The sequence below is a fragment of the Trachurus japonicus genome, chromosome 6 (genome assembly GCF_045865225.1).
Source record: "Trachurus japonicus isolate A0001 chromosome 6, Traja_1.0".
Classification (NCBI taxonomy): domain Eukaryota; kingdom Metazoa; phylum Chordata; class Actinopteri; order Carangiformes; family Carangidae; genus Trachurus; species Trachurus japonicus.
Window position 1 is genome coordinate 1532823 of NC_140912.1, and position 24503 is coordinate 1557325.

At 41.7% G+C, this 24503-nt stretch overlaps 1 protein-coding gene across 3 annotated transcripts in view; it reads left to right on the top strand.

Annotated features, from left to right (window-relative positions):
• The window catches only part of carmil2 (capping protein regulator and myosin 1 linker 2), a 68642-nt gene that overhangs the window by 30841 nt on the left and 13298 nt on the right, over positions 1–24503 (top strand). For all 3 annotated transcript variants that reach the window (XM_085778244.1, XM_085778243.1, XM_085778245.1), the window contains exons 26-32: positions 781–897; positions 2361–2536; positions 3291–3378; positions 6141–6224; positions 6307–6373; positions 7540–8030; positions 19541–19644. In XM_085778244.1, the coding sequence (XP_085634370.1) occupies positions 781–897; positions 2361–2536; positions 3291–3378; positions 6141–6224; positions 6307–6373; positions 7540–8030; positions 19541–19644 (1127 nt within the window). The remainder of the gene's footprint in view (positions 1–780; positions 898–2360; positions 2537–3290; positions 3379–6140; positions 6225–6306; positions 6374–7539; positions 8031–19540; positions 19645–24503) is intronic.

Genomic DNA, 24503 nt, shown 5'->3' on the forward strand with positions numbered 1-24503 from the left:
ACAGTAATCATGTTGTTGTTTTCCTAATAAGAAAATACAACAATATGATTAGGAACTTCTGAATTTCCCGCTCTCTCCATATCCCACATCCTTACTCTGTCTTTTTATGATTTCAATCTATGAATTTTTTGTACCTTATTTCTATTGTCTCTATTTGTTACTGATCACTTTGTTCTTTATCTCTTCATTTTTTCTAATTTTTGCTCATTTTGCTCATATAACGTTGATTATGTATGCACTTTATCTCCTTTTTTCTCTCTCTATGTTTATTTGTTAGCCATAGAAATTTGTTTTGTTGTAATTTGTGACAGGGGTGGAACTTATGTACAAGCCAATCGGCTTCGTTCCCTCCTTGCACCATTGAATATAAATGTGTGCTAAATAAATAAACCTAAACCTAAACCTAAACCACAAGGCCAGGAAGGCAACAGCATGTTTACTTATTAATATCAGTATTTAATTAATGTTTTTATTAGTTATCATTAAGTGTTACTGAGAGCTTTTACAAACTCAAGAGAGGAGAATATTACAGCACATTTCAATATATTGCAGCCACTAATGCTAATTAGAGGTTAGAGTCTCTGCCCGAGCCCAGACCTGGTCCGGGCTGCAGGCCGAGGTCAGATAAAGCTGGAATGAGCTGTTGTGTGATCATTTGAAAGGTCACATGTATTAACAGCGTAATTACAGATTACACAGTTTGACTAACTGTCTTATATTGTAGGAAATGAAGTGTCGAGGAGTGTAACTGAAGCCTCTCTTGTTTTGTTGCGTGTGCAGCTCCTTCCCTCTCTGTATGAGGCGGGCAGGAAGTGCGCCTCTGATGGAGTCTCAGTGAACTGCATCCTCACAGACGCTGCTACCGCACTCACCAACGAGTTCACTCGGAGTATTCAGGTAGGCTACACATTGAAACGCTGAGCTCAGCCACTGTCCTCATCACAGAAGGGCCGTTGCTAGGAATTCTGGGGCCCCTGAAAGAATACTAAAGTGGGCCCCTGACTTTTCCACTTTTTTTCTTAGACTACGTATGTATTATCATTTTTTATTTACTTTGTTTTGATGCTAATGCAGCATTACTATGAGTATTAGTCAGGGTCTTATGCAGAATAATTCAGTCATACAAAGATTAGACTACTGGGGTTTTTTGTGGCCCTACTGGTCGCTGGGCCCCTAGAATTATCATCACCTTTCTCCCCTATACAATGGCCCTGATACTGATAAATGTTTATGTGCCAGTTCAGCCTTTTTTTTTAGGAATTGCAGTTTGTTGAATGACGAGACATATTTAAGACTCTGACTGGAGTTCCTGTGTTTTCTGTTTTCCAAGCCCACTAATGACAGCTGTCAAATAAAGTGGACATCGTTCATCACTAGTTATGAATCAATGTATGAATCATGATGTACTAAAGCTTTGCAAATGTGTCAAAATGTACAGTAACATTTCAGCAATTAAATCTTAATAGTTTAGAATTGTGCAATAATCAGTGCATCTTTACTTCGCCATTAGGAGAAATTCACATCTAGCTACACATTTAAGGGATAGTTCACCCAAAATTCAAATTTCACTCATTATCTACTCACCCTCATGTCAACTAAGAGCTGTGAGAATTTCTCCGTGAGAGTCCTCCGTGCCTTCTCTGAGTTACGGGGGGTCCGCGCAGCAGTATTTATCCATATAATGGTTGTCAATGGATACCAACTTTCTTCGTCCAAAAAGACACACCAAAAAACATCCAAATACCTCCATACTGCTCGTCTTTAATGTCCCTCTTGTATTGAAGCCCTGACATGAGAAATTGTTCCGAAAAAAATTTAATAATTCTATATTTTAAGCTTGTTTGTAGAGGAAGCTCCCAGTGTCTCGGTTCACTGCTCTTCCTGTGTCAGTGCAAATCTCGCGTGATTTGCACTGACCAGCGGAACAATTTCTCATGTCGGGGCTTCAATACAAGAGGGACATTACAGACGAGCAGTATGGAGGTATTTGGATGTTTTTTGGTGTGTCTTTTTGGACAAAGAAAGTTGGTATCCATTGACAACCATTATATGGACAAATACTGCTGCGCTGACCCCCCCGTAACTCAGAGAAGGCACGGAGAACTCTGAAAATTCTCACAGCTCTTAGTCGACATGAGGGTGAGTAGATAATGAGTGAAATTTGAATTTTGGGTGAACTATCCCTTTAATAATAATAATCCTGCATCTTACACTACGTGTATCTCTTAACAACAGTCCTAAACAGACGGGGTCTAAGTTAATGGAAGCTGGGTAGAGCCCAGTTCAGGGGTCTTAGCAGTGGACTCTGTGTCTCAGTCTTGACTCAGACGTTTGGTTTTGTGTCACCCTGTGTGTTACAGGAGATGGCTCAAGGCCTGATGAGGAGCGCAGAGGCAGTGTGTCCGCGGCTGGTCCAGCGATCAAGTGTGTGCGAGTGTGTGTCAGAGTGTGTGTCCAAAAGAAGCAGACAGACACACACGTTCCTGAGAAGCAGTCTGGTGGAGAACACGGGGCAGATCATCAACGACAGACTGCGGTAATAACACTTACATAAGTCAGCGTCATTTCTGCCTTTTTAATGAACCTCATTTATTCTGTACAATCACCTTAGAGACTGTGTGAAGTAACAGATCACTGGGAAGAAGGAAGAAACTGCTTTTGTGAAAATATTTCTGCGGTAGAGGCACGAATTATGAAATAGTCATCAGCACTTCACGTAGGTCGATTCCCTTTCCAGCAACATCATTTTTCTGTACAGCAAAAATGTGGAAATAAATTAATTAATGCAGAAATAGATAAATATGTAAAAACAGAAAGAACATTTTTCATGACCAAAATTATTTTTCTGTGTATTTAGGCATTTATTTATAATTTAAGCAATTATTTATTTCTGTAGGCCTATTCATTTATTTATGAAATTATAGTGTGTATTCGTATTTTAGTGATTTTGGCAATTTGCTAGCTTTTCATATAGTGCCATTATCTTGTCAAAATGGTATGTATGTATGTAAATTTATGTCCAATACATTGATTTTTGATCAAGGGGCTTGAAAAAATGAATAACACTCCTGTCAGCATAAAGATGCAGTAACTAAGAGCCTGTCTGAGCTGATTCACTGTAGTTACATAAAGCTTAATACGTCATGGATGTGACAGACACATAGACATGTTTCTAAAATACTGGAGAATTAAACTATTTGGATATTGATAATGCAAAATATGATTTTATTACTGTTAATAACTGATTTATGATCACTTAAGCTTATGATTTCCACTTTTTATCCATCCAGTGAACTAAGACAAACACTGAGTGTCTCTTTGGCTGAAAGCATCATAGAACAAGTTCTTCAGGATCTGACAATGGCACAGGACAAACTGGTGAGTGAGTGAGTGAGTGAGTGAGTGAGTGAGTGAGTGAGTGAGTGAGTGAGTGAGTGAGTGAGTGAGTGAGTGAGTGAGTGAGTGAGTGAGTGAGTGAGTGAGTGAGTGAGTGAGTGAGTAAATGAATGAATGTTTTTTTTTTCGTGTCATGCCACCACTGTGACCCATCCCATATGAAATTACAAGACACATTTAATGACAAATACAAAAAAAGACTAGACAGTCCTTCCTGTTGGTGTTACATAAATAAACAATTTAAGATTACTTTCAGTACTCAACTATCGCTCTTCGTCTCATTGCACCAAGCGTTTTCAAGAAATAAAGAAAATGCACATATATTCAACTGAAAAAGATGTTTTAGCTTCTCAGCATCGTCTAACCACACAAATTAATTATTTGGATCTACCTTACTAAACATTTTTTGTCTTATAGAGTCATAGAAAGGACAATAGAACACAAAATGAATTTCATTCTCCACCTCTTGGATGTCACATAAGTTACAAATTCTATCGTCTTCTGCTGTGCCAACATATCTGCCTGTCTCGATATGAAGACCAAGAATACCAGCTCTCAATTGAGCACACAGGGATCTTTTCTTTTTAGACAAATTATACAAAACATAGTTTTCTGGGTCAAATACCTGTTTTATTTCACAGTAAGTACGCAGTTTTGGTTTACCCCAAGTATCTAATGCCCATCTATCTTTACTTTGTTGAAAAATAATTTCTTTTAATACGTTAATCTCCACTTTCTCTTTGTTATAATAATGGTCTTCATATCCAGCTCTCAGCAAGATGTCATATCCCATGCCCCATTGGTCAGAGTGTCCCACTCAAAGATTTTTCTTGCAGTCCTGTTACAATTTAATCCTAGTATCCTATTCCATAAACGCACCATATGTACACTCCACCGTACCTCACTGGGTTCCCACCCATATCTCCCATCACAGCTAGGGTCGGTGTGAATTTATGTACGCCAAGAAAATACCACATGGCTCTATTTTGCACCACATCATGTGTGTGTGTGTGTGTGTGTGTGTGTGTGTGTGTGTGTGTGTGTGTGTGTTTATAGTGGAAGAAGATGAACTACAGCAAAGCTAACCCAGGGAAGATAGTTAATCATAACTCCTCAGAGAATAGTTGACAGACATCACTGACAGTATGACACAATGAAAAACAAAAAAATCACACACTGGCCAAGAATGTTACTAATTTTAATGCAAAACGTTCAGGTTATCCATAAAACAAAGAATACAATACTCTACTGTTTAAAACATCAGTTTTGGTAATCATTTCTTTTGGTCAGGGTGATTCTTCCTCAGGCTCAGACAGGAGGTTTATCTGTGACGATGCTGTTGCTGTGTGAACACTGAGCAGCATGCCTTTGGCTTTTGAACATGCATAACACAAAGGTCAAGTGGTGGTGAGCTGCCTTGGTTTCAGGGCTTCACAGCAGTCTGGATGAAAGAAAAATGTTGTGAGGCTGAGGAGGTTCACATCCAGTAGTGGAGCAATGATAATGTAAAAAAAAAAAAAAAAAAAAGCTGTCCCTGCTAGTGTAACTAGTTGAATTATATGGTGCACTACTCCTTATAAGAACAACTGTGCTATGCTATGCTATGCTATGCTATGCTATGCTATGCTATGCTAGGCTTATTCATTGTTACTCTGTCAATGGTAAGACAGAGGTGTTTTCCAGTGAGCTGCTTTGTGATGCTTGTTAGCTTGATGCTAACTCTGCCTGATGTTTCCCTGTGGCTTGTAAACATCATTAGCTGGCTTACTGACTGCTTTAGTCACAGTTACTGTGTTGGTGACCCAGTATCCAGGCTGAAGCAGAGAGAGACAAAGGGGTCTCTAGTTGCCACACAGTGACCAGTAACAGCTGGGAACTGGTTCCATCAGGTTTCAGAACCAGGTATGAGAAGGTGATCAGATATCTGGGTCTCTTCTCTTCTTCTATGTAACCAAAGAGCTCTAATATCCATTTAGAGATTGTTGTGGCCCTTCAACATAACGTTTTTAAGTGGGTTTGGCAATTTATGAACACATCAGCTAAAAGTTCAGACTTGTTTGTTTTCCACACACAAAAATCTGATTTTTGCAGCACAGCTAACGTAGTCCCGCATAGTTTTTATGGTTCTCTCACTTTAGCTGATCTTGGTAAAGACCTCGGACGAATATAGAAGAAAGTTCACAGTTCAAAGAAGTGCTTTTGTTGCCTAAACCACGGACAGGAATGTGGATGTGAAGCCCACTCTCCGGTAACACCCACCACCACCATCCACCCCAAGCACCTCTTGAGAACTTTGCAGCCCTTATTAAATGTACTGCTTTAGTTTTTCAAAAAATATGCTGCCTAAATGTAAGCCAGCTGGTACTGTGTTTTCTTACACACAATCAGATTCATTTAAAAATGAATATTAGTTTTGTCTGTGGGTGTCCACCCCAGAGATGAGTTCAGGATGTGTTTAGCCTAGCTTAAGCTTGCAAATGTGGGGAAACTACTAACTCAATCAAAATCCTGTTGTTTAATTAGCCTAATCCACCAATTTGTGTCAGTGTGTAAGACAGTACACAAACATAGCTCATTAAATGTTGTCTGTTGTATAGAAAAAACACAAATGGCTATTATTATGCTAATTAAACAAAATTGTCACTGATTTATTATATATTTAGAAAATATGAAATGCACATATTGTGTGTGAAAATAGGTCAAGTATGTTGTACTGACTGGAGATGTCTTTGTGTTTTGTGTAGGACTGCGTTATAAAAGAAAATCCCTGCAGTGCTCTGAACATCCCAGAGCTCCGTGTGGCTGAGGGTGACTTCCCAACTGATGATGTAAGGAACATGCCATCTTTCTCCCTCTATGCATTCAGTTATTCATGCTTTCATCTATCTGTTTCTTACTTCTACTCACCAGTACAGTCCAGCATTTTGGAGAAACAGTTTCCACTGCAAGAGCCTGAGGCCGGCCCCTTCAATTAAGAGTAAGACACTGTTACTATTACCACCTCGATGTGTCTCTGACATATCTGAATTCAAAGTGTGATTGCTTTATTTGCAAGTTACATTCAGTTCAAGTTTGTGGTCAAAACTCAAAAGAATGGGGAATATAAATCTTGTTAATATGACAAATGTTCATCTTGTGCAGCTTTACAACAAACACAGTGCAACATTAATTTACAGTCATGTTTAGTGTGTCACCTTTTACCTCTGCTTTGGTCTCCACCAGCTTCTCAAATAATATATGTCTCTTCATCAGGCTATGTACATATGCCTATGTTGTAAATGTTGATATTATATACACAAGGGTACAAAATGCAGCAAATTAAGGGCACTTTTTTTAAACCCACAACATAATAGAATAATAGTGGTGTAATTACCATTTAGAAATAATAAACTGTTTAACAACAGTGTGTTCCCAACAAATAATTGTGATTTAATTCATTAATGTCATTGAATTACATGTTTATTTCTCTGCTGCTATGACATCGGCATGATTATTAGCACTACATAGGAATCATATTTTCATGTTGTGTGTTTCTGTGTATTTGTGTTAGCTAGATGAATGTCACAACATGTATTGCCTTGTTTTTTTAATTTTTTAATTTTTTCATAAAATGGAGGAGACCATGAAACTGAAATACTACTCATAATAATATCAGTGTAACCATGGGTTATGTGTGTATGAGTGAGTGTGTGACAGGCTGATGACTGTGTTTCTCCATGTAATGCACAGCGACTGCAGCATTCATCTGCTGCTCTGCCTCCTCTCCTCTCCGTTTCCTCTCTGCATGGCTATGCTTAACTGATTATTTCTCTCTCCTCTGCTCCGCTCTGCCATCCTTTGTTCCCCCCTTTTTATTGCTCAGTCTCTCCTTCCCCCCAAGTCTGACTTTCCTCACACCCCCTTCCTATCCGTTGTAACACTTTTCTTGTCTGTTCACTCCCCCATGCTTTTCCTTTTCTGCCTGCCCTAGATACACATACATATGGTGCATTCCTGCAAAAAGCATGCTTGCTGCATGGGCTGGATTCCCCATCTTTCCCTCCCTCCTTCCCTCCCTCCCTTCCTCTCCTCTCTCCGTCCTCCGCTCTTTCATTACCTCTCTTTGTGCCTCTCTCCTCATCATTCATTCTGCCTCTCTCTCAGGTCTCCTGGATGTAGACTGGGAGCAGGAAGGAGGAGGAGAGGGAAGATGTGGCCTCCCCCGGTTGCCATCAGCAACCCCTCTGTCAGTCATGGCCTCAAGCCCCTCCCCTTCCCCTACCACTTCCCCGTCCCCCTCCCCCCCGGGACAGAGGGGTAGGAGGTGGAGGGAGGGGGAGGTGGCAGTGGTGGATGCTGCAGCAGCGATATCAAGACCGAGAAGAGCATCGTTCATTCCTCCTCCCAGTCTCCCCCTCCTTTACTCCGTCTCTGCTCCGGTGTCAGTGGAAGAGGCTGCTGGCCACAGAGGCTTACCCAGACCAGAGGCTCCCTTCCCCGGCCGCGGCCCCAGCCAAGGCGCCCTCCCCGGCTCTGGATCCCCCGCTTCTCCCATGGAGCCTCTACCCAGCCAGGGACAGACTCTAAGGCACTACACCGCCTCTCGACCACGGCCACGACGCACACATACACAGCCCCCCTCCTCCAGGCCTCAGGTAGGAACACAGATTTACCCATAGATATTTACCGATGACCATACACACACACGCACATACACATATACATATACACATATACATGCACATAAACATACACAAATATGTCAGTGGGCATGCAGAAATTATAGTGCATTTGTATTAGCACAAACACATGCACACACGTATACAGCCGTGAAATTACACATCATTTGCATTTATACACACACACACACACACACAACATATGCATGCGCATATAAAATGTATTCAGTGAAATATAGCCATAGACAGGTAGACAGCAGGATGCAGGGACGGTTAGATGAAAGATAGCAGGAAAGGAGAGATGGACGAAGCACAGAGGGAAGGGTAGATGAAGTGGTAAGCTAATTGCATGACTACAGAGGGATCCCCGAGGAGAAAAGGATGGAAAACCAGAAAATGAAAACAACAAGATGGGGAAAAAAAGGGAAATACAGGAGGACAGGGGAGGAATGAAAGGAATGGAGGGCATATTGCTTATATGACAAGCATCCTTATGTTGATGCAACAAATATTTATCTATCTATCTATCTATCTATCTATCTATCTATCTATCTATCTATCTATCTATCTATCTATCTATCTATCTATCTATCTATCTATCTATCTATCTATCTATCTATCTATCTATCTATCTATCTATCTATCTATCTATCTATCTATCTATCTATCTATCTGTCTGTCTGTCTGTCTGTCTGTCCAGCTTTTTAGCTATCCAGCTATCTATCTTTTCTTCATTGCTGTCATTCTTATCATTCTGTGATGCTCTAGTAATAATGGTAGCCATCTTTTTCTTTGCATTTTCTTGCTCCATGTAGACGTGCTCAGTGTGTATGTGTGAGTGGGTGAGTGGGTGTGTGTGTGTGTGTGTGTGGGAGAGAGAGAAACAGAGAGAGAGAGAGAAGGCACATGCATTTTGGGAGTGGTGTTCCCTGGGTTGTTCCCAGTGCTGATTTCTCTCTCTCTCTCTCTCTCTCTCTCTCTCTCTCTCTCTCTCTCTCTCTCTCTCTCCTGGGAATGCTTTCACTAACTCAATTATTCATGTTTTCACATTAATGGGGGGTATGTGCTGTCACTGTGTTAATGGAAAAAACGTGGAATTCTCTTTATCTACGTTGACCTTGTGTGTGTAAATTGTGTCTTGTGTGTGATTTCTCTTTTAGAAAGAGACGCATTTGCTGTTTTGTCGGTGTCACTGTCACTGTGAGCTGCTGTTACTGTTAGAGACTAACAACACTGCACTAGGTGACGTGAACTCTCTGATTGAGATCGGTGGTGAAGTGTTGCTCTTCAGTGGTCAGACTTCATTTATGCGTTTAACAATTTATTGGCCAACAACAACAAATGCTGTGAGAAATAGCAGCCATTACCAACACTAGTAACCAGCAGGCTACATAAAGATGGTCACTAAATGATGTGAAGATTTTTCCTGTAGCAGACTAACGGTAAATAGTTTATTCAATTAGGATGTGTAGTTGATGGCTTCAGTGGAAAGTAAGAGTTAAAGGGATAGTTCACTCAAAATTGAAATTTCACTGATTATCTACTCACCCTCATGTCGACTAAGGGCTGGGAGAAGAAGAGTTCTCCGTGCCTTCTCTGAGTTACAGCAGGGCTCCGTGCAGCACTGCATGTCCATATGATGGTTGCAAATGGATACTACTTTTCTTCTTAACAAAAAGACACACCAAAAAACATCCAAATACCTCCATAGTGCTCGTATGTAATGTCAGTTACATTGAATTACAGGCAGTTCTTGTCAACATCCACATCGACGTTGCATCCGTTTGACAGCGATATAAAGTTCACCGCTGCTAAATAAAATGGATCTGTCTGAAAAATGAACTATGAATTACACGTTACCATAATGAAACTGTCATATTTGACATTAAATTTATTTAAGGAGGCTGTTTCTGTAAAACGATTATTTTTCCTGCAGAAATTCTGGTCATTCATTTACAGTTGTCATTATCAAAGAAATACAGTCATAGGCTAAATATACAATTTAAAAACAGACTGCCAATTTGTACTGTTTCACCTGGCTGGGTTGATGGTGATAGTTTCTGCTCCGTGTGCAAGATCCTGGATGTACAGAGAACAAACTGTCACTGGATACTGTCCATGGCTGACATCATTTTACAAATCAAATAACTTCACTAAACCACTGACTAGGACACATTAGATTTCCATTACTCTTTACCCATTCAACATTATAAACGTAACCAGAGAGATGAGGAAAAAAAAGGCAGAAGTCATTTTAAAGACAATGACAAACAACCTTCCTTAAAGATGTTGAGGTGTGAGTTTTATCTGTAGTGCAGATAAACCATGCTCTTTATCTGCAGCAGTAAGTGACATGTCACATATAAGTTAGCTTGCTCTGAGCTCTAAGCTATATTGCCTCTGGGAACTAAGACCTCTCCTGCAGAAAACAGTGTTTTTCATCATATTATTCACCAGATGAAACATCCTCCTCCCTGATGAAAAAGCAGCGGCACACGTTACATTTACTCAGCAAATGACACCAGAAGAAAATGGCTACAAAGCCGTTTATGCTCGGTTTGTGTTTTTAGACGTACTGCATGCATTAAACAATAATGTATTTTAAATGATTAAAACTAAAGCCAGCATGATGAACTGCTGTTAGTAAAAAAAAAAAAAAGATTTTCTGTGTATTTCTTTCCTTAGCAGAACCTCTTGAGCTGCTAAAAGCCCCACTTTTACAGAGGTTCTCTATAGCATCATGCTCAGATGGGTCTGCATAAAACATTTATGGTTCCATGAAGAACACAGTGACACAATTTTCAGGATGTTTTTTTGTTCCATGTAGCCAGTCTTAAAGACCACCCAAATCTGTTATTGACAGCATTATTCCTGCTTGCAGTTTAGATCTGTAGAAATGTCATATTCCACTGGGTTTCCTCTCATGGTCATAGGTAAACTCTAAAATACAAGAGCTGTCTCCAGTATCGCTGTGGTGGACTAGAGATCAATCACTGGTGTCTCCTTATATTCTACCCATGAACACTTGGAAGGACTCAGTTACAATTCCTTATCGCATAAGAGTGACACTAGTTCAACCAAGTAGCAGTCACTACGCGTCTGTCACAACAACAGTGTCAATTCAATGACAATAAGAATGATTTATTTGGTATTTTAACAACGGGGAACAGGCAGGCGAACAGGATCCAGAACGAGGAAACAGGGCGGGTGAGGTAACAGATGGCTAGAACACAAGGAGGCATAGGAGGATCTGGCAAATGTATCAGGAAACCTTCCACTGTGCTGTCAAGTAAAGGACCATAAACAAATGAGCAGCAGCCATGAGGGATGTCCTTGATCACAGGGCAGGCAGGTGATGCACAGAGGTGGGGAACATTGAGGGCATCTCATGGAGAGGAGGAGTACAACACAAGAAAGTCCTGTCTTTTATTCTGAAGTAGCTAGAGTCCCCTGTCATTACTGTGGCTTAAAGATCCCATATTATACTCTTTTTACTCAATTTCACTCGGCTGTCAGACGTCCAACTAAACTGTATTCGAAATTGCCCCAAACTGATCCGTGGTCCTGAATGTCGGCTGTCTAAAAGTCGCTCAAATGAGCTCTACTGAGAACAAGCTGTTTCTGTGCCTGCACCTTTAAGTAACATGGTTACTGTACACGGCAAAGATTATTACCACTTTATGACTTAAAATTGGTCGGTATTTCATCAATTTAGCTCAGGAGTTTCTTGCTGTGCACTGCAGCCATAGAAATAGACGTGGTAGGCGTTTTATCGCGCTGAGGGGCCGGCCTCACTCCCGTCGTGACATCACCACAGGAGCTGAGTCTGAACAGCCTGTATGAGCACCGTTTGACCAGTCGCTGGGCTGCAGAGTCGATGCAGGACCTGTTTGCTTTCCTCATTCTAGGAGTTGATAGGCTCAGGGAGGATCAGTTTATGTATGTAGATACCAGAAAAAAACAGTTTTTCATAATATGGGACCTTTAAGGATCCCCTGCTCGTGGTCGCCTTTTCGATAGCGGGCTAACTGTCAAGCTCAGTGTGACTGTTTCTAGACACAGAATCCAAAACAACACTTCAATCAAGTGTTTTTTTTGTTTTTAATGGGTTAGTGAGAGAGAGGATTTATGAGTAAACTGTAATGATATCAGGATGCTAAACTGTGTCTGCCTGTGTGTGCACATAATGACAGAGGAGGAAGATAATGCAGCTTGTTTGAAAGTCGATCTCCTCTGCAGCGTTGATGGAACACTGTCCTGGTGTCCAAAAGTCACACGAACAAGAAAAAAAAAAAAGGCACAGGACCGGGAAGGTCTGAGGAAGTTGTACTGGAGATGATCCCGAAAAATAAGACGCAAAAGTCAGTATGTTGCAATTTATTTCCATAACAAAATAGTTGTAATGAAGTCCTCTTACATAATTTCCTGCATCAGCAGCTTCTCCAGCCCCATCTGCTGCCTGGTAAAGCTTCATCTCCACCTGGTCTAGTCTGTCCAATCAGGCCCGTGCAGCCATGGGAAGCATCAGCATTTGCTCCCCTGCTTGCTGGGTAAGCAGAGAGCAGCACGGCGCAGAGCAGTAGATCTAGAGCCAATGTATCTGCATCAACATTTTGTTGTGGTAAAAACTGTGAAAACATTTGACAGGATGTCAAATGTTTGATGGACACAGATTAAAGTGAACGTAGTGGCTTGTGACTTCTAGAGCTGCTCTAATGTGCAGAGGCGGCTTTTATTTACTGACCTACTACGTCAACATCGTCAATATCATTGTGGCATTGTACAGACAGCACCAATTCCCCATGGTAACAAGTGTACGTTACTCGGTGCCAAGATGGCATGTAGCACACGGAGACAGGTGGTTGTAAAGGAGGTGGCAGAAAATGAGAGACAGGCACATTATTTTCATTGGACAATTAAAAGAGATAGAGGAGGAGAAGGAGAAATGCTGCATTTACAAACAGGGAAGTATCCCATTGAGATGACTTTTGAGCATTTGTTTTTGTTGTATTTTAGTCAGAGTTATTTTTAACAAAACAAGGATCTTTGTTTGTTTTTCATCTGTGAGATTTCTGTCCTTTGCATTTTTTATTTGCTGTTGTCAATATTCTGAGGCCACAGCCGCCCACACAGAACGTAATATATGACGTACCCTACTTTATGACACTATATCAGTGTAATGTTGTCATATGTCACCTATGACATATTTACATCCTCTATATGAATGTGTAGGTCTCTAAAATATTGAAGTACTCATTGTAAAATTTGTATATTAAAATGATCAATATGATAAATCTTTACATAGTCTAAGTTGCTGCCAAAATATTTTGATGATATAAATATTTATTTACATCGCTCATTAATTTTAAACATTTGCATTTAAGGTGATTTTGCCTTTTTTCACATGAACAGAAGCAGTAAATGATCATGTTTGAGAAGCAGAGACCAATACAATATTTGACATTTTCCTTGGAAAAGTGACCACACACTGCACACTACAGCTTCAGTAAGCTAATATGAGCAAGTTTCTGCAGACTGGGCTTGACCCAGTTAGAATAATGCTTACACATGACAGCTATCCTGTACTGGAGCTGCTTTTTGCTTCATCCACAACAGCTTGAGCCTGAGGTCCACTCCAAATTTTAACAGAACACCTTTAATCCATGTCCGCCATTGATGAAAATTGCTTGAATGGGGTAAAATCAAATGTAATAGTGTGTAATAAAATACAATTATTATGTATGTTTTATTCCAGTTATTTATTTTTTGTTTGTTTATTTTATATGTGTAATTTCTTATCATCTGAATAGTAACCCAGCACTAATATTAATCTTACAAATTGTTTCCACTCTGACATACAGTAATGGGGACTTGCTGTTTGTTGCCATAAGTTGTATTGTGTAAACACACACACACACACAGTCTCCCAGATGTCTCAGTAGAAATGAGATAAAACTGAGAAGAGCAGCATCACATTCCCAATTCTGGCCTCCATTCGCTGTTAAGATCCAGGCTGTTCTGCACCTTAAAACCACATTTTCATTACAGTTCTAGTTCTTCTGAGCTGCAGTGCAAACCATAAGCTAGACGTCATTTCATTGAGTGGCAGTGTTTCTGGTGCCTGGTGAACATACTTTGGGTGAAGAGGGTGACACCATTATTATATTCATCATATTTGCATGTTGTTAGTGACTGGACCAAGCTGAACTGTGCCAGTACAGGTCGAGTGCTGCTAAGATGTGTAAGATCATCTCAGACCTCTTCTATGTTCATTGATGGAATCAGCACTGTTGACATCAAAGACACTAAAAACAATGAAAAATGTGAAACTATCTCAGTGAGGTAGAATAATATCAATATTATAAGTATAATAAGTACATTCATGAACCGCTTTTGTCTTTGGTGTTGTGCAGTCTGATGGCAGTGGAGACAGAGGATCTCCTGAACCTCTCAGCCCTGCAGTGCAGTGAGATGAGATGTTGCTACTGCTTCTCTGACCTGCCAGACTGTGGGGAAATGTTGTTGGTGTTGTCTAAGAAGTCCTGAATTTTACATCTCACTCAACTTAGTGAGTCTAGACTCCTGTCAATCACAGTCCCGGGGTTTTTAACCAGCTTGTTCAGTCTCCTTGTGTTCAGGTCAGACATGATGCTGCTCCAGCAGACTGCAGCATGGAACAGTGCATTGGCCACTAGTGACTGATAAAACATGCAGCATTACACTGCAGACATCATGGAGCCCTAGTGCTGCTCAGCACTGAGACACACTAACCCAGCCTGACCTACTCCGGTCGTCTTGTCGGGTAATCCACAATCCAGGATGTGAAGCAGGGATCCACCCCCAACCCTTTGAGCTTGTCTTAAATAATACTTCAACATTTTGGAAAATTGGCTCATTGCCATAATCCCTATCATAGCAGTAGGTTCGTTACCTTTAATTGTTGTTGCAAGCAGAGCCGCAAGCTGCTCAGAGCTACGCTACAGAGGCTAATGGGATTTCTTGGTTTCCCTCATCAAACTCGTCAAAAACACAATCCAACAACTCCAAAACGCTCTGGTGGACAAGTTGTGGCCTGCACATTCACCACACTATGAGATAATAACAGAACGTTACCAGACAGAGTTGTTTGCCGAAAAAATGCCCTCAATGGGAACGTGCATCAGCGGTTTTGCATAACCTCTAAAGCTTGGTTTATGCTTCTGCGTCGCAGCGACGGCGGACCTACAGCGTAGACCCGACGCCGTCGTTGAGCATTTGAAGTTCTGCGTCGAGGGAACGCATTGCTTCCGGTCACAGTAAACAATGGCAACTGAAAATCAAACGCTTTTATTGCAAATGTTGAAGCGCAGGTGACGGAGAAGACGTTTGCGGAGGTGGTCTGTCCGACCAGTCGAGGCTGAACGGGTGAATTACCACACTGACGTTCTGAGCGGACCAATCACAGTCCTTGTGGTTCGTGTCGCGACGTGTCGAAGCGACATGTAGTCAGGATTTTTTGGAGGTGTACGTCAGGCTACGACGTAGGGTCTGCGTAGGGATCCGCGTCAACGGCGTAGCTACGCCATCGCCGCGACGCAGAAGCATAAACCAGGCTTAAGACAACTCTGTCTCATAACGTTCTGTTATTATCTCATAGTGTGGTGAATGTGCAGGTCACAACTTGTCCACCAGAGCGTTTCGGAGTTGTTGGATTGTGTTTTTGATGAGGTTGATGAGGGAAACCAAAAAATCCCATTAGCCTCCGTAGCGTAGCTCTGAGCAGCTCGCGGCTCTGCTCCGCCGTTCTAAAAATAGCTTGCACCAACAATTAAAAGTAACAAACCTACTCCTAAAACTATGGGGACTATGCCAATGGGCCAATTTGCCAAGATGTTGAACTAACCCTTTAAAGATTGGGCGTTGGATGGCAACGACCTGGCTCATCCCAGCAGGAATGGCCTGTTGGAGGATATAAAGGACAACATAATCCACTCCAACATGTTCCTTGTAGGCAAAATGCAGTGTAGAGGGTCTAGTGCAGGCATGGACACAAAGTTTGACCAATCAACTGTCTTAAGTCTGGTGTGCTGCTGCTTGGTTGGAAAGAAAACCTGCACTCTTTGTGGACCATGGTCTAGTAGTGCATGATCAACCTGTTGCTGCAGAAGATGGGGAAGAAGATTCTCCAGAAAACCTGCACTGGATCAGGTTGAAGTCTGAGGCCTCGTCCACATCACCTAATGTGATCTGGCTGTTCTTCTCTTTATAGCCGGTGATGGTTCTCATTTCCTTTCACCCCTCTCCGGTGTTTTTGTGCTGCAGTTTCCTCTCTACTTTTCTTTTGCTCAGACCTGAGCTTCTCCCTGTCTCCATCCCTGGAGACCTTCTGTTTCTGGTTGAGGAGGGTCTTGATGTTACTGCTGATCTGGGGTTTGATGTTAAGAAAGCAGAGTACAGTGTGTGCTGGTAATACAGTGTCCACACAGAAGTTACTGTAATCTGTAGTGCAATCAACCAACCTGTCAAGGTCGTAGAGTTATCATTTTCCTGTGACTTCAGCAGGATATTCCTATCTATGTCCTCAAAACTGTCCTTTAGAGACTCACTGGTCTCTCTGTCTGGGATCCAGTTTCTGAATGAGCTGATGGTTGCAGCCTGCCTCAGGACACAGGATTTATAGGAAGGCTGAAGAAAACCAGATAATGATCTGATCTGCCGAGTGATGATAGAGCTGAAGCAGTCTAAGCCTCCTTGACATTTATACAGATCAAGTGTCTTTTTTTCCTTTGTGGCAGAGTCGACATAATGAGTAAAGCAAGAAGTAAGAGGGTTAAAATCGCCTTGCAATGGATCAGGGTGTTTTAGCTGTACTCTTGCAACAGTCATTAATAACACACAACAACAGACTCCAGTCGTGATCAAATAGAAACAACAAGCGATGATGTGAAGGGACTCCCTTGAAACATGATTGACATTAAGGTGCCAACAGTTCAATATCCTCACAAAAGAGCTGTGATGTAAACAGGGTTGCTTTTTATATTGTTCTGTTGTTACTATGGCACCTGCCTCTAAATATATAATATTTTGCATTATGTTACCATAAAAAAAATCAAGATTACAGTCAATATTTCATTCTGTATTACAAGATTTTGCCATGATATTCAGTAACAATTCAAATTTGGAGCTATGGTTCTGTAGGCAACTAAACGCCACCTTAAGCCTGTCAGGGGCTGGCTCCTCAGATGTTGCAAAAACAAGGTCATGGCAGTAGCAGGGGAGACTGGTGTAGTTCTGGACACCAAAGATGGATGAAATCAGCGCCGTGAAATAGCCTGGATTGGTGCAGAGGCCCTGTGGCAGTCTGTTATACTCACAGAGGCCAACAAAGGTTGTGCACATGGTGAACATTTTCATTAAGTGGAACATTATATGAGCCAGAGGTCAGATCCATGGAGATAAAAAAAAAACAGCGAGGGCATCGTAGTGGTGAGGCGGAGGAAATGCATCCTTAAAGGGATAGTTCACCCAAAATTCAAATTGCACTTATTATCTACTCACCCTCATGTCGACTAAGAGCTGGGAGAAGTTTCAGAGTCCTCCGTGGCTTCTCTGAGTTACAGGAGGTCTCGGCGTAGCAGTGCATGTCCATATAACGGTTGCAAATGGATACCAACTGTCTTCGTAGCAAAAAGACACACCAAAAAACATCCAAATACCTCCATGCTGCTCTTATGTAATGTCCATCTTGTATTGAAATGCAAAATTGTTCCGAAAAAAATTAAATAAGTCTATATTTCAAGCTTGTTTGTAGCGGAAGCTCCTCTTCCCGGTTTGTCCAAATTGGACGGACCAGGAAGAGGACGGACCCAGTGAAATAAAGACCCTGGTCCAGGATCCGTCCTCTTCCTGGTCCGTCCAATTTCGGGGCTTCAATACAAGACGGACATTACATACGAGCAGCATGGAGGTATTTGGATGTTTTTTGGTGTGTCTTTTTGTTACAAAGACAGTTGGTATCCATTTGTAACCGTTATATGGACATGCACTGCTACGCCGAGACCCTCTGTAACTCAGAGAAGCCACAGATAACTCTGAAACTTCTCCCAGCCCTTAGTCAACATGAGGGTGAGTAGATAATGAGTGCAACTATGCAAGTGCAACTATCCCTTTAACGGTACACGTCTGTTTAGCTCCATAAAATGAGTGCACACTCGATTCTTCTTCCAGTCTAGCACCCGTCCACTGCAGGACTTCCCGGTAATACCCTTTTCCTCCATCTCATCGAGATCCACTCCTGTATTGGGGAGATGGAAGGACCACGACCACTCATCTTTGACTTCAAGTTATTTCCTGGAAAATAATCCATTGAACTTGTCTAACAGAGCTCTGACTCTCGCTCTCCATTACGCACTCGCATCACAGGAGCTGAGATCCAGCTCAGCACAGCACCACCATAAACCATCTGTTGGGTCTGTTTCCAGCACAAGTCAAGCTCTTCCAGGGTGATACAATGGGATCCATCAACCAAGTTTGAGTTACACTCATCCAAAGAGTGCAAGACTTTGATGTTCTTTCGGATGTTCCCAGTAAACATTGTCAGTTTTTATTCCAGTGACGAAGCGTATTGTGTTGTCTGCCATTGGCGCCGCCGGTGAAAGCATCAAATTGGCCCCTGCATCACAAGTACAGGAATTATCATCTGAATGCCATACACAGTCATTTTCAAGTCATAACAGCACTTGGATTTCACTCCCAACACCTCCACAGCCCATGACAATTGCATTTGTGCCTCTGCTGCTAGAAATGTCTAATGCATTGCACTCAGTGAGGATACATCTGTCTCTACATTTAGAGTGCAGGCCATGGAGCTGCAATCTAAAAGTCCACACAACTGTCTGCCTGCTGTCTCAACTGTTGTATAAAAAAGGACATGAGATGTACAGGTGGTCATTATTTTTGCACTATGACAACTTCTATCACACACGACACATGTTACAGGGTCTAATGTTATGTAGTCTAGGGTGCTGGGATGGACAGTTAAAGGAGGGTTTGTATCTGTTGCACTGAACCTGCTGATCATGGAAAAGTCTGTCAGATGAGACAGCGCTGTAGCATCTGGGTGGCTGGAGAGATGGACAGGTTGTGACATGAGATTCAACAGATTCAGGCTTGGTTTTGAGTCTTTGCATTCATGGGATACACTGGCTCTAACATGCAAAGCAGTGAGATTGTGTTTTCTTCCTTTTGCAGTTAGTTATGAAGGATGTGTCTCGGCGCTGACCAGAAACGAAATTAACTGCATTGATACTTTAAGGCCACTGAGCAACCCCATTATGTAAATGACTTCTAATACAAAGAAGGCCAGTGTTAGTTAATTTGAAAGTTGTTATGAACAAGAAAGTTGTTTAATTAAAAGTTGTTGAGGAGCCTTACACACAAAGTGCTTTACACCACAAAGTATTAAAGTGTTGATCCTCTGTGTGTTACACTGTGTGTTTCTGTTACAGGAGCCAGTATCAAAAGTAGAGAATGAGGCCGCTGAGGGGATGGGCCGAGTGGATGAAGGAGTAGAGGAGTTCTTCACCAAGAAAATCCTCCCTGACTATGCACTGTGAGTTGAATAATACACGCACATGGCTTGCTCTCATTCATATTCACACCTCAGGAAGCAGGACACTGGAAATTAAATCTCTAATACGTACAGTTCTTGTAATTACTTTAATATTGATATCAGTTTAATTTCATATATATTGATTCAAAGCCGTAGCTGAGTGACATTGCTGCTCTCTTCCTCTGCTCACCTGTGTCGAACAGTAATTGACAGAGGTGTGAAACGCACCTTTCTTGGAAAGATATTCTCTTTATTTCACTGGGACACTCCACTGAACTGTGTTCCTTTGTTCAGTGAGAAATGGGCTCTACAGCCTCAGAATATTCAATTTCAATATTTAGAATACTCTACTCTCACACCAAACTGATTTGATCCACAACACTAACCTGACAGAGGTGAGATCAAGTCAGGTCAACTCAAGCAGTCACAAAGGGCCTTAAAGGCATAGTTCAACATTTTGGCAAATTGGCCCATTTCCATAATGCCTATAGTTTTAGGAGTAGGTTTGTTACCTTCAATTGTCGGTGCAAGCTGTTTTTAGAACGGCCGAGCAGAGCTATGCTAGGAGGCAAATGGGATTTCTTGGTTTAACTCATCAAACTCAACAAATACACAATCCAACAACTCCAAAATGCTCTGATGGACAAGTTGTGACCTGCACATTCACCATGCTATGAGATAATAATGGAACGTTACAAGACAGAGTTGTTTTCGAGGTAAATGCAGAGACTGCTTGCTGAAAAACTGCCCCTGAAGGCAACATGCATCAGTGGTTTTGCATGAATTTACCTAAAACAACTCTGTCTGGTAACGTTATTATCTCATAGCGTGGTGTATGTGCAGGTCACAACTTGTCCATGAGAGCTTTTTGCAGTTGTTGGATTGTGTATTTGATGAGTTTGATGAGGGAAACCAAGAAATTCCATTTGCCTCCGTAGCGTAGCTCTGAGCAGCTCGCGGCTCTGCTCCGCTGTTCTAAAAATAGCTTGCACCAACAATTAAAGGTAACAAACCTACTCCTAAGACTATGGGCATTATGGCAACGGGCCAATTTGCCAAAATGTTGAACTATCCCTTTAAGGAACATGCGGAAAAATGAGGCACCAGTTCCACACATACAAAAAATGAAATGAATGCATCTGCATCTATCAGTCTGTGGCTGTGCACACACACAGTTTTAGTTGTTTTTAATGGATTTTGTGCATCTAGAAGTTATAAATAGTTGAGTGTCTCATGGTGTCACAGTTTTTTATTTCTCAGTCGGCACTACACAATGATGATACAGTATGATGACATTTAATATTTCTACATATATTAATACTATTCTATCTAAACCTAGAATTATTAAGAAGTCTGTTTCTTTTTTTTTGACATTCAATATTTTGACATTTACATCACACAGACTGACCAACAGATAAGTCAGGCTATGGGTGGTCACAAATATTTTTAATACACAGTTCAAACATACAAACTGTGGTGTATTCTGTACCCACCTTCTTCTTGTTATGGACACACACACGTTTTGCCAACCCTGGTCTGTCCATCTGTCAGAGAAGATTACACAGGACCGGTCTGGACTCTGTGGAGATCAAAGCCACAGTGTCATGGTCAACAAGCCAGGTTTGCTGTGTGACTACTGACCAGACCAGCTCTGATTTTATTTCTAGTATACTGCCACCTTTATAGTTATATACATGACATGTGAACATAAAAACAGGAGTTGGATCCCTGATAATGAACATGTCCACCAACTTCCATTCATTATAATGAGGAGTTGCTTTTTCTCTTAACTGCTGACTGAATAGAGAGTTTCTACTATCTTTTGTGCATTTTTAAGAAAGCAGAAGCTAAACCTCTCCTGAAAACCGATGATAACTGCTTAAACAAGACTGCGTTGTTATGTAATAGACGCATTTGTGATGTCAGTCTCGTAACTGTCTCTGTAGACTGCATGCTGGATGTTTTGTAGTGTTCAGTGGGGATAACACCACAGAAACACACTCTCCCTGTCTGTGTTTCCTCAGTTCACTGTGTCGGTTCATTGAACAAATGATTAGTGTGTTTGTATTTGTGCGTGAGCCGCATATTGTATTCATATGAGAGGCTGCTGGAGAGACAATGTGTGCTTTCTGTCATATGTATCATCACACTAACCATACTCTCACACATGGTATGGTAGCGTGTGTGTGTAGTGTGTGTGTGTGTGACATGACATGTGAAGTCATGTATGAATCACCTCTCTGAATTGTTGTTCTGGACTCCTTTGCTCTCTGATATCGGAGTCACTGATGCATCTGTCCTCTAGATGTCATGTCCAGTCAGCACCAAAGCTGCATTAGCTGCAGCTAACAGCAGTTCGCTTGCTGAGTGACAGAATAATCTTAATCCAAATGCTCCTTTACTGGTTTTTTCCAGGACTTTCCCACCAAATGTCATGATCCTCATCAGTGAATGTAACTTACAGTTTTTCTCACTCGTTTAGTCTCTTTTTGAGAAGCAGCCTTGACATCGTTTGCCAGTGCAGCGTCCAGTGGTGGCTTTGACATGCAGCTGTGTTGACGGGCTGCCAACTGCCACCAACGCTGCTTGCAGCTTTAAAGGGACATTGTGTAACTTCTCCTATTCACAAAAATTGATTATTTGGTTCAAATGTCTGTTTTTCATTCATCAGTAATGCCCCCATCAACAAACTGAAGTGTTCCTTTCAGCTCTGAATTAGCCGTTCATATCATTCATATCTACATGGAGCGGGTAAGCTCGGTGCTGCTGCCATGTGGTGTCTCCATGTTTTTACGTTCAGTGGCAGCGTGACGGTAGGAAACCACGGAAACTCAGCGGAGACACCGGAGCTGTCGGCTCAGGTCGAGGTGGCGTCTGTGAAAAGTCACCGTGGTAACGCAGTGAGGAGGAATGGAGCGTTACACTGATGCTGCATTCACCTGCAGTCAGGCAGACGGCCGTCGGTAACAAACCAGATGTCATTTTAGTCACAGAAGTCGAAGGAAAGCCGGTAAAACATACAACATCGCCATGACAACATATTGTCACGTGTATTGTTTTGCCTCGTGCTGACGGACCACTTGTTTACATAGAGGCTTGTTTATGCCGTTACGTGCAGCGGCTGTCGTCCGTCTGCCGTCTGCCCAATTTCACGTGAATGCAGCATGAAAAATATGATTGAGTTGCTTGTGGTATACAACCACAACGCTAGATGGGAGCAATTCCTACACAATGTACCTTTAATTGGCTGGTACCACCGTCAGTATGGGAGTCTGGGCATCGGTGGTCAAGATATCGCATGATGTACTGTAGGTTAAGTACAGACAAAACCCTGAAAACTCACATGACCATTGTTTCTTGTAGATGACTTCCTGGTGATAAAGAGGGATGTTATCATATTGCACGTAGAAGTCATTTGAAGTTTCTCACCTTATCTGTTTGTGAGTTTTTCTCATTCTCTGCAGCTGTATTTATGAGCGTTGCTAGTCTGCTCCTGGAAAAAGCAGCTGCAAACCCTCTGCTTTAAAAAATCATGTTACTAGTCTGCCCTCTCTCTCTCATCTCTCTCCCTCTCTTAGGTCAATCTAAGTTCACAGTAAAACAGCACATTCTTCTTCTAATGTGGTATAAAGCTAAGCCTCTGTTGTACAAGGAAATGTATCAGATGTGATGACAAAAATCTCTGGCCAGACCTAAAAAGTTGTTTTGTATTCGGTTATAATCATACTATAATTTCTGACCGTCATGGTGAAAAAGCATCTACATTCAAACGATAACAACTTTTCATTTTGGTGGCACTGGCCAATTAACTGACAAAAACAACAAACAAGATTTTGAAATGTAAATGAAATGGTTTGAGTGACTTATAACCTTTAGCAAAACATGCAATCGAGTTTTGGCGAACCATGAAACTGTTGTGGCAATTGCACACCGTGCTTCAACTGCTGCCTCCAGCAAGTGTCACGCTACGGCATGTCAAGAGAACAAGCGATTTGGGTGCTGAACGGGGGGCTAAAGGGAAAAAATATAGGGGCAGCGCGGCTGGAAATGGAACGATGACGTGGAGCGGCGCAGTGCAGCAACAAACACCAGTGTGCGTCAATGTGGGTTGCACTTGCACTGCAGGTCAGCGACTGTTTCCAAAAAATGAACCAAACGATTGAGAAAAACTGTAATGACTATGAATTGCACTATGGCTGCTCTGGAGACTCATGAAGGAACAACAGCTCACTGACACACATTATGATGAGGTTTCCCTTAATTTTTCATATATCTGTCCAGCAGTTCTTTAAAGGGATAGTTCACCCAAAATTCAAATTTCACTCATTATCTACTCACCCTCATGTCGACTAAGAGCTGTGAGAATTTTCAGAGTCCTCCGTGCCTTCTCTGAGTTACAGGGGGGTCCGTGCAGCAGTATTTGTCCATATAATGGTTGTGAATGGATACCAACTTTCTTCGTCCAAAAAGACACACCAAAAAGCATCCAAATACCTCCATACTGCTCGTCTGTAATGTCCCTCTTGTATTGAAGCCCCGACATGAGAAATTGTTCCGCCGGTCAGTGCAAATCACGCGAGATTTGCACTGACACAGGAAGAGCAGTGAACCGAGACACTGGGAGCTTCCGCTACAAACAAGCTTAAAATATAGACTTATTTCATTTTTTTTCGGAACAATTTCTCATGTCGGGGCTTCAATACAAGAGGGACATTACAGGTATTTGGATGTTTTTTGGTGTGTCTTTTTGAACGAAGAAAGTTGGTATCCATTCACAACAATTATATGGACATATATTGCTGCACGGACCCCCCCGTAACTCAGAGAAGGCGTGGAGGACTCTGAAAATTCTCACAGCT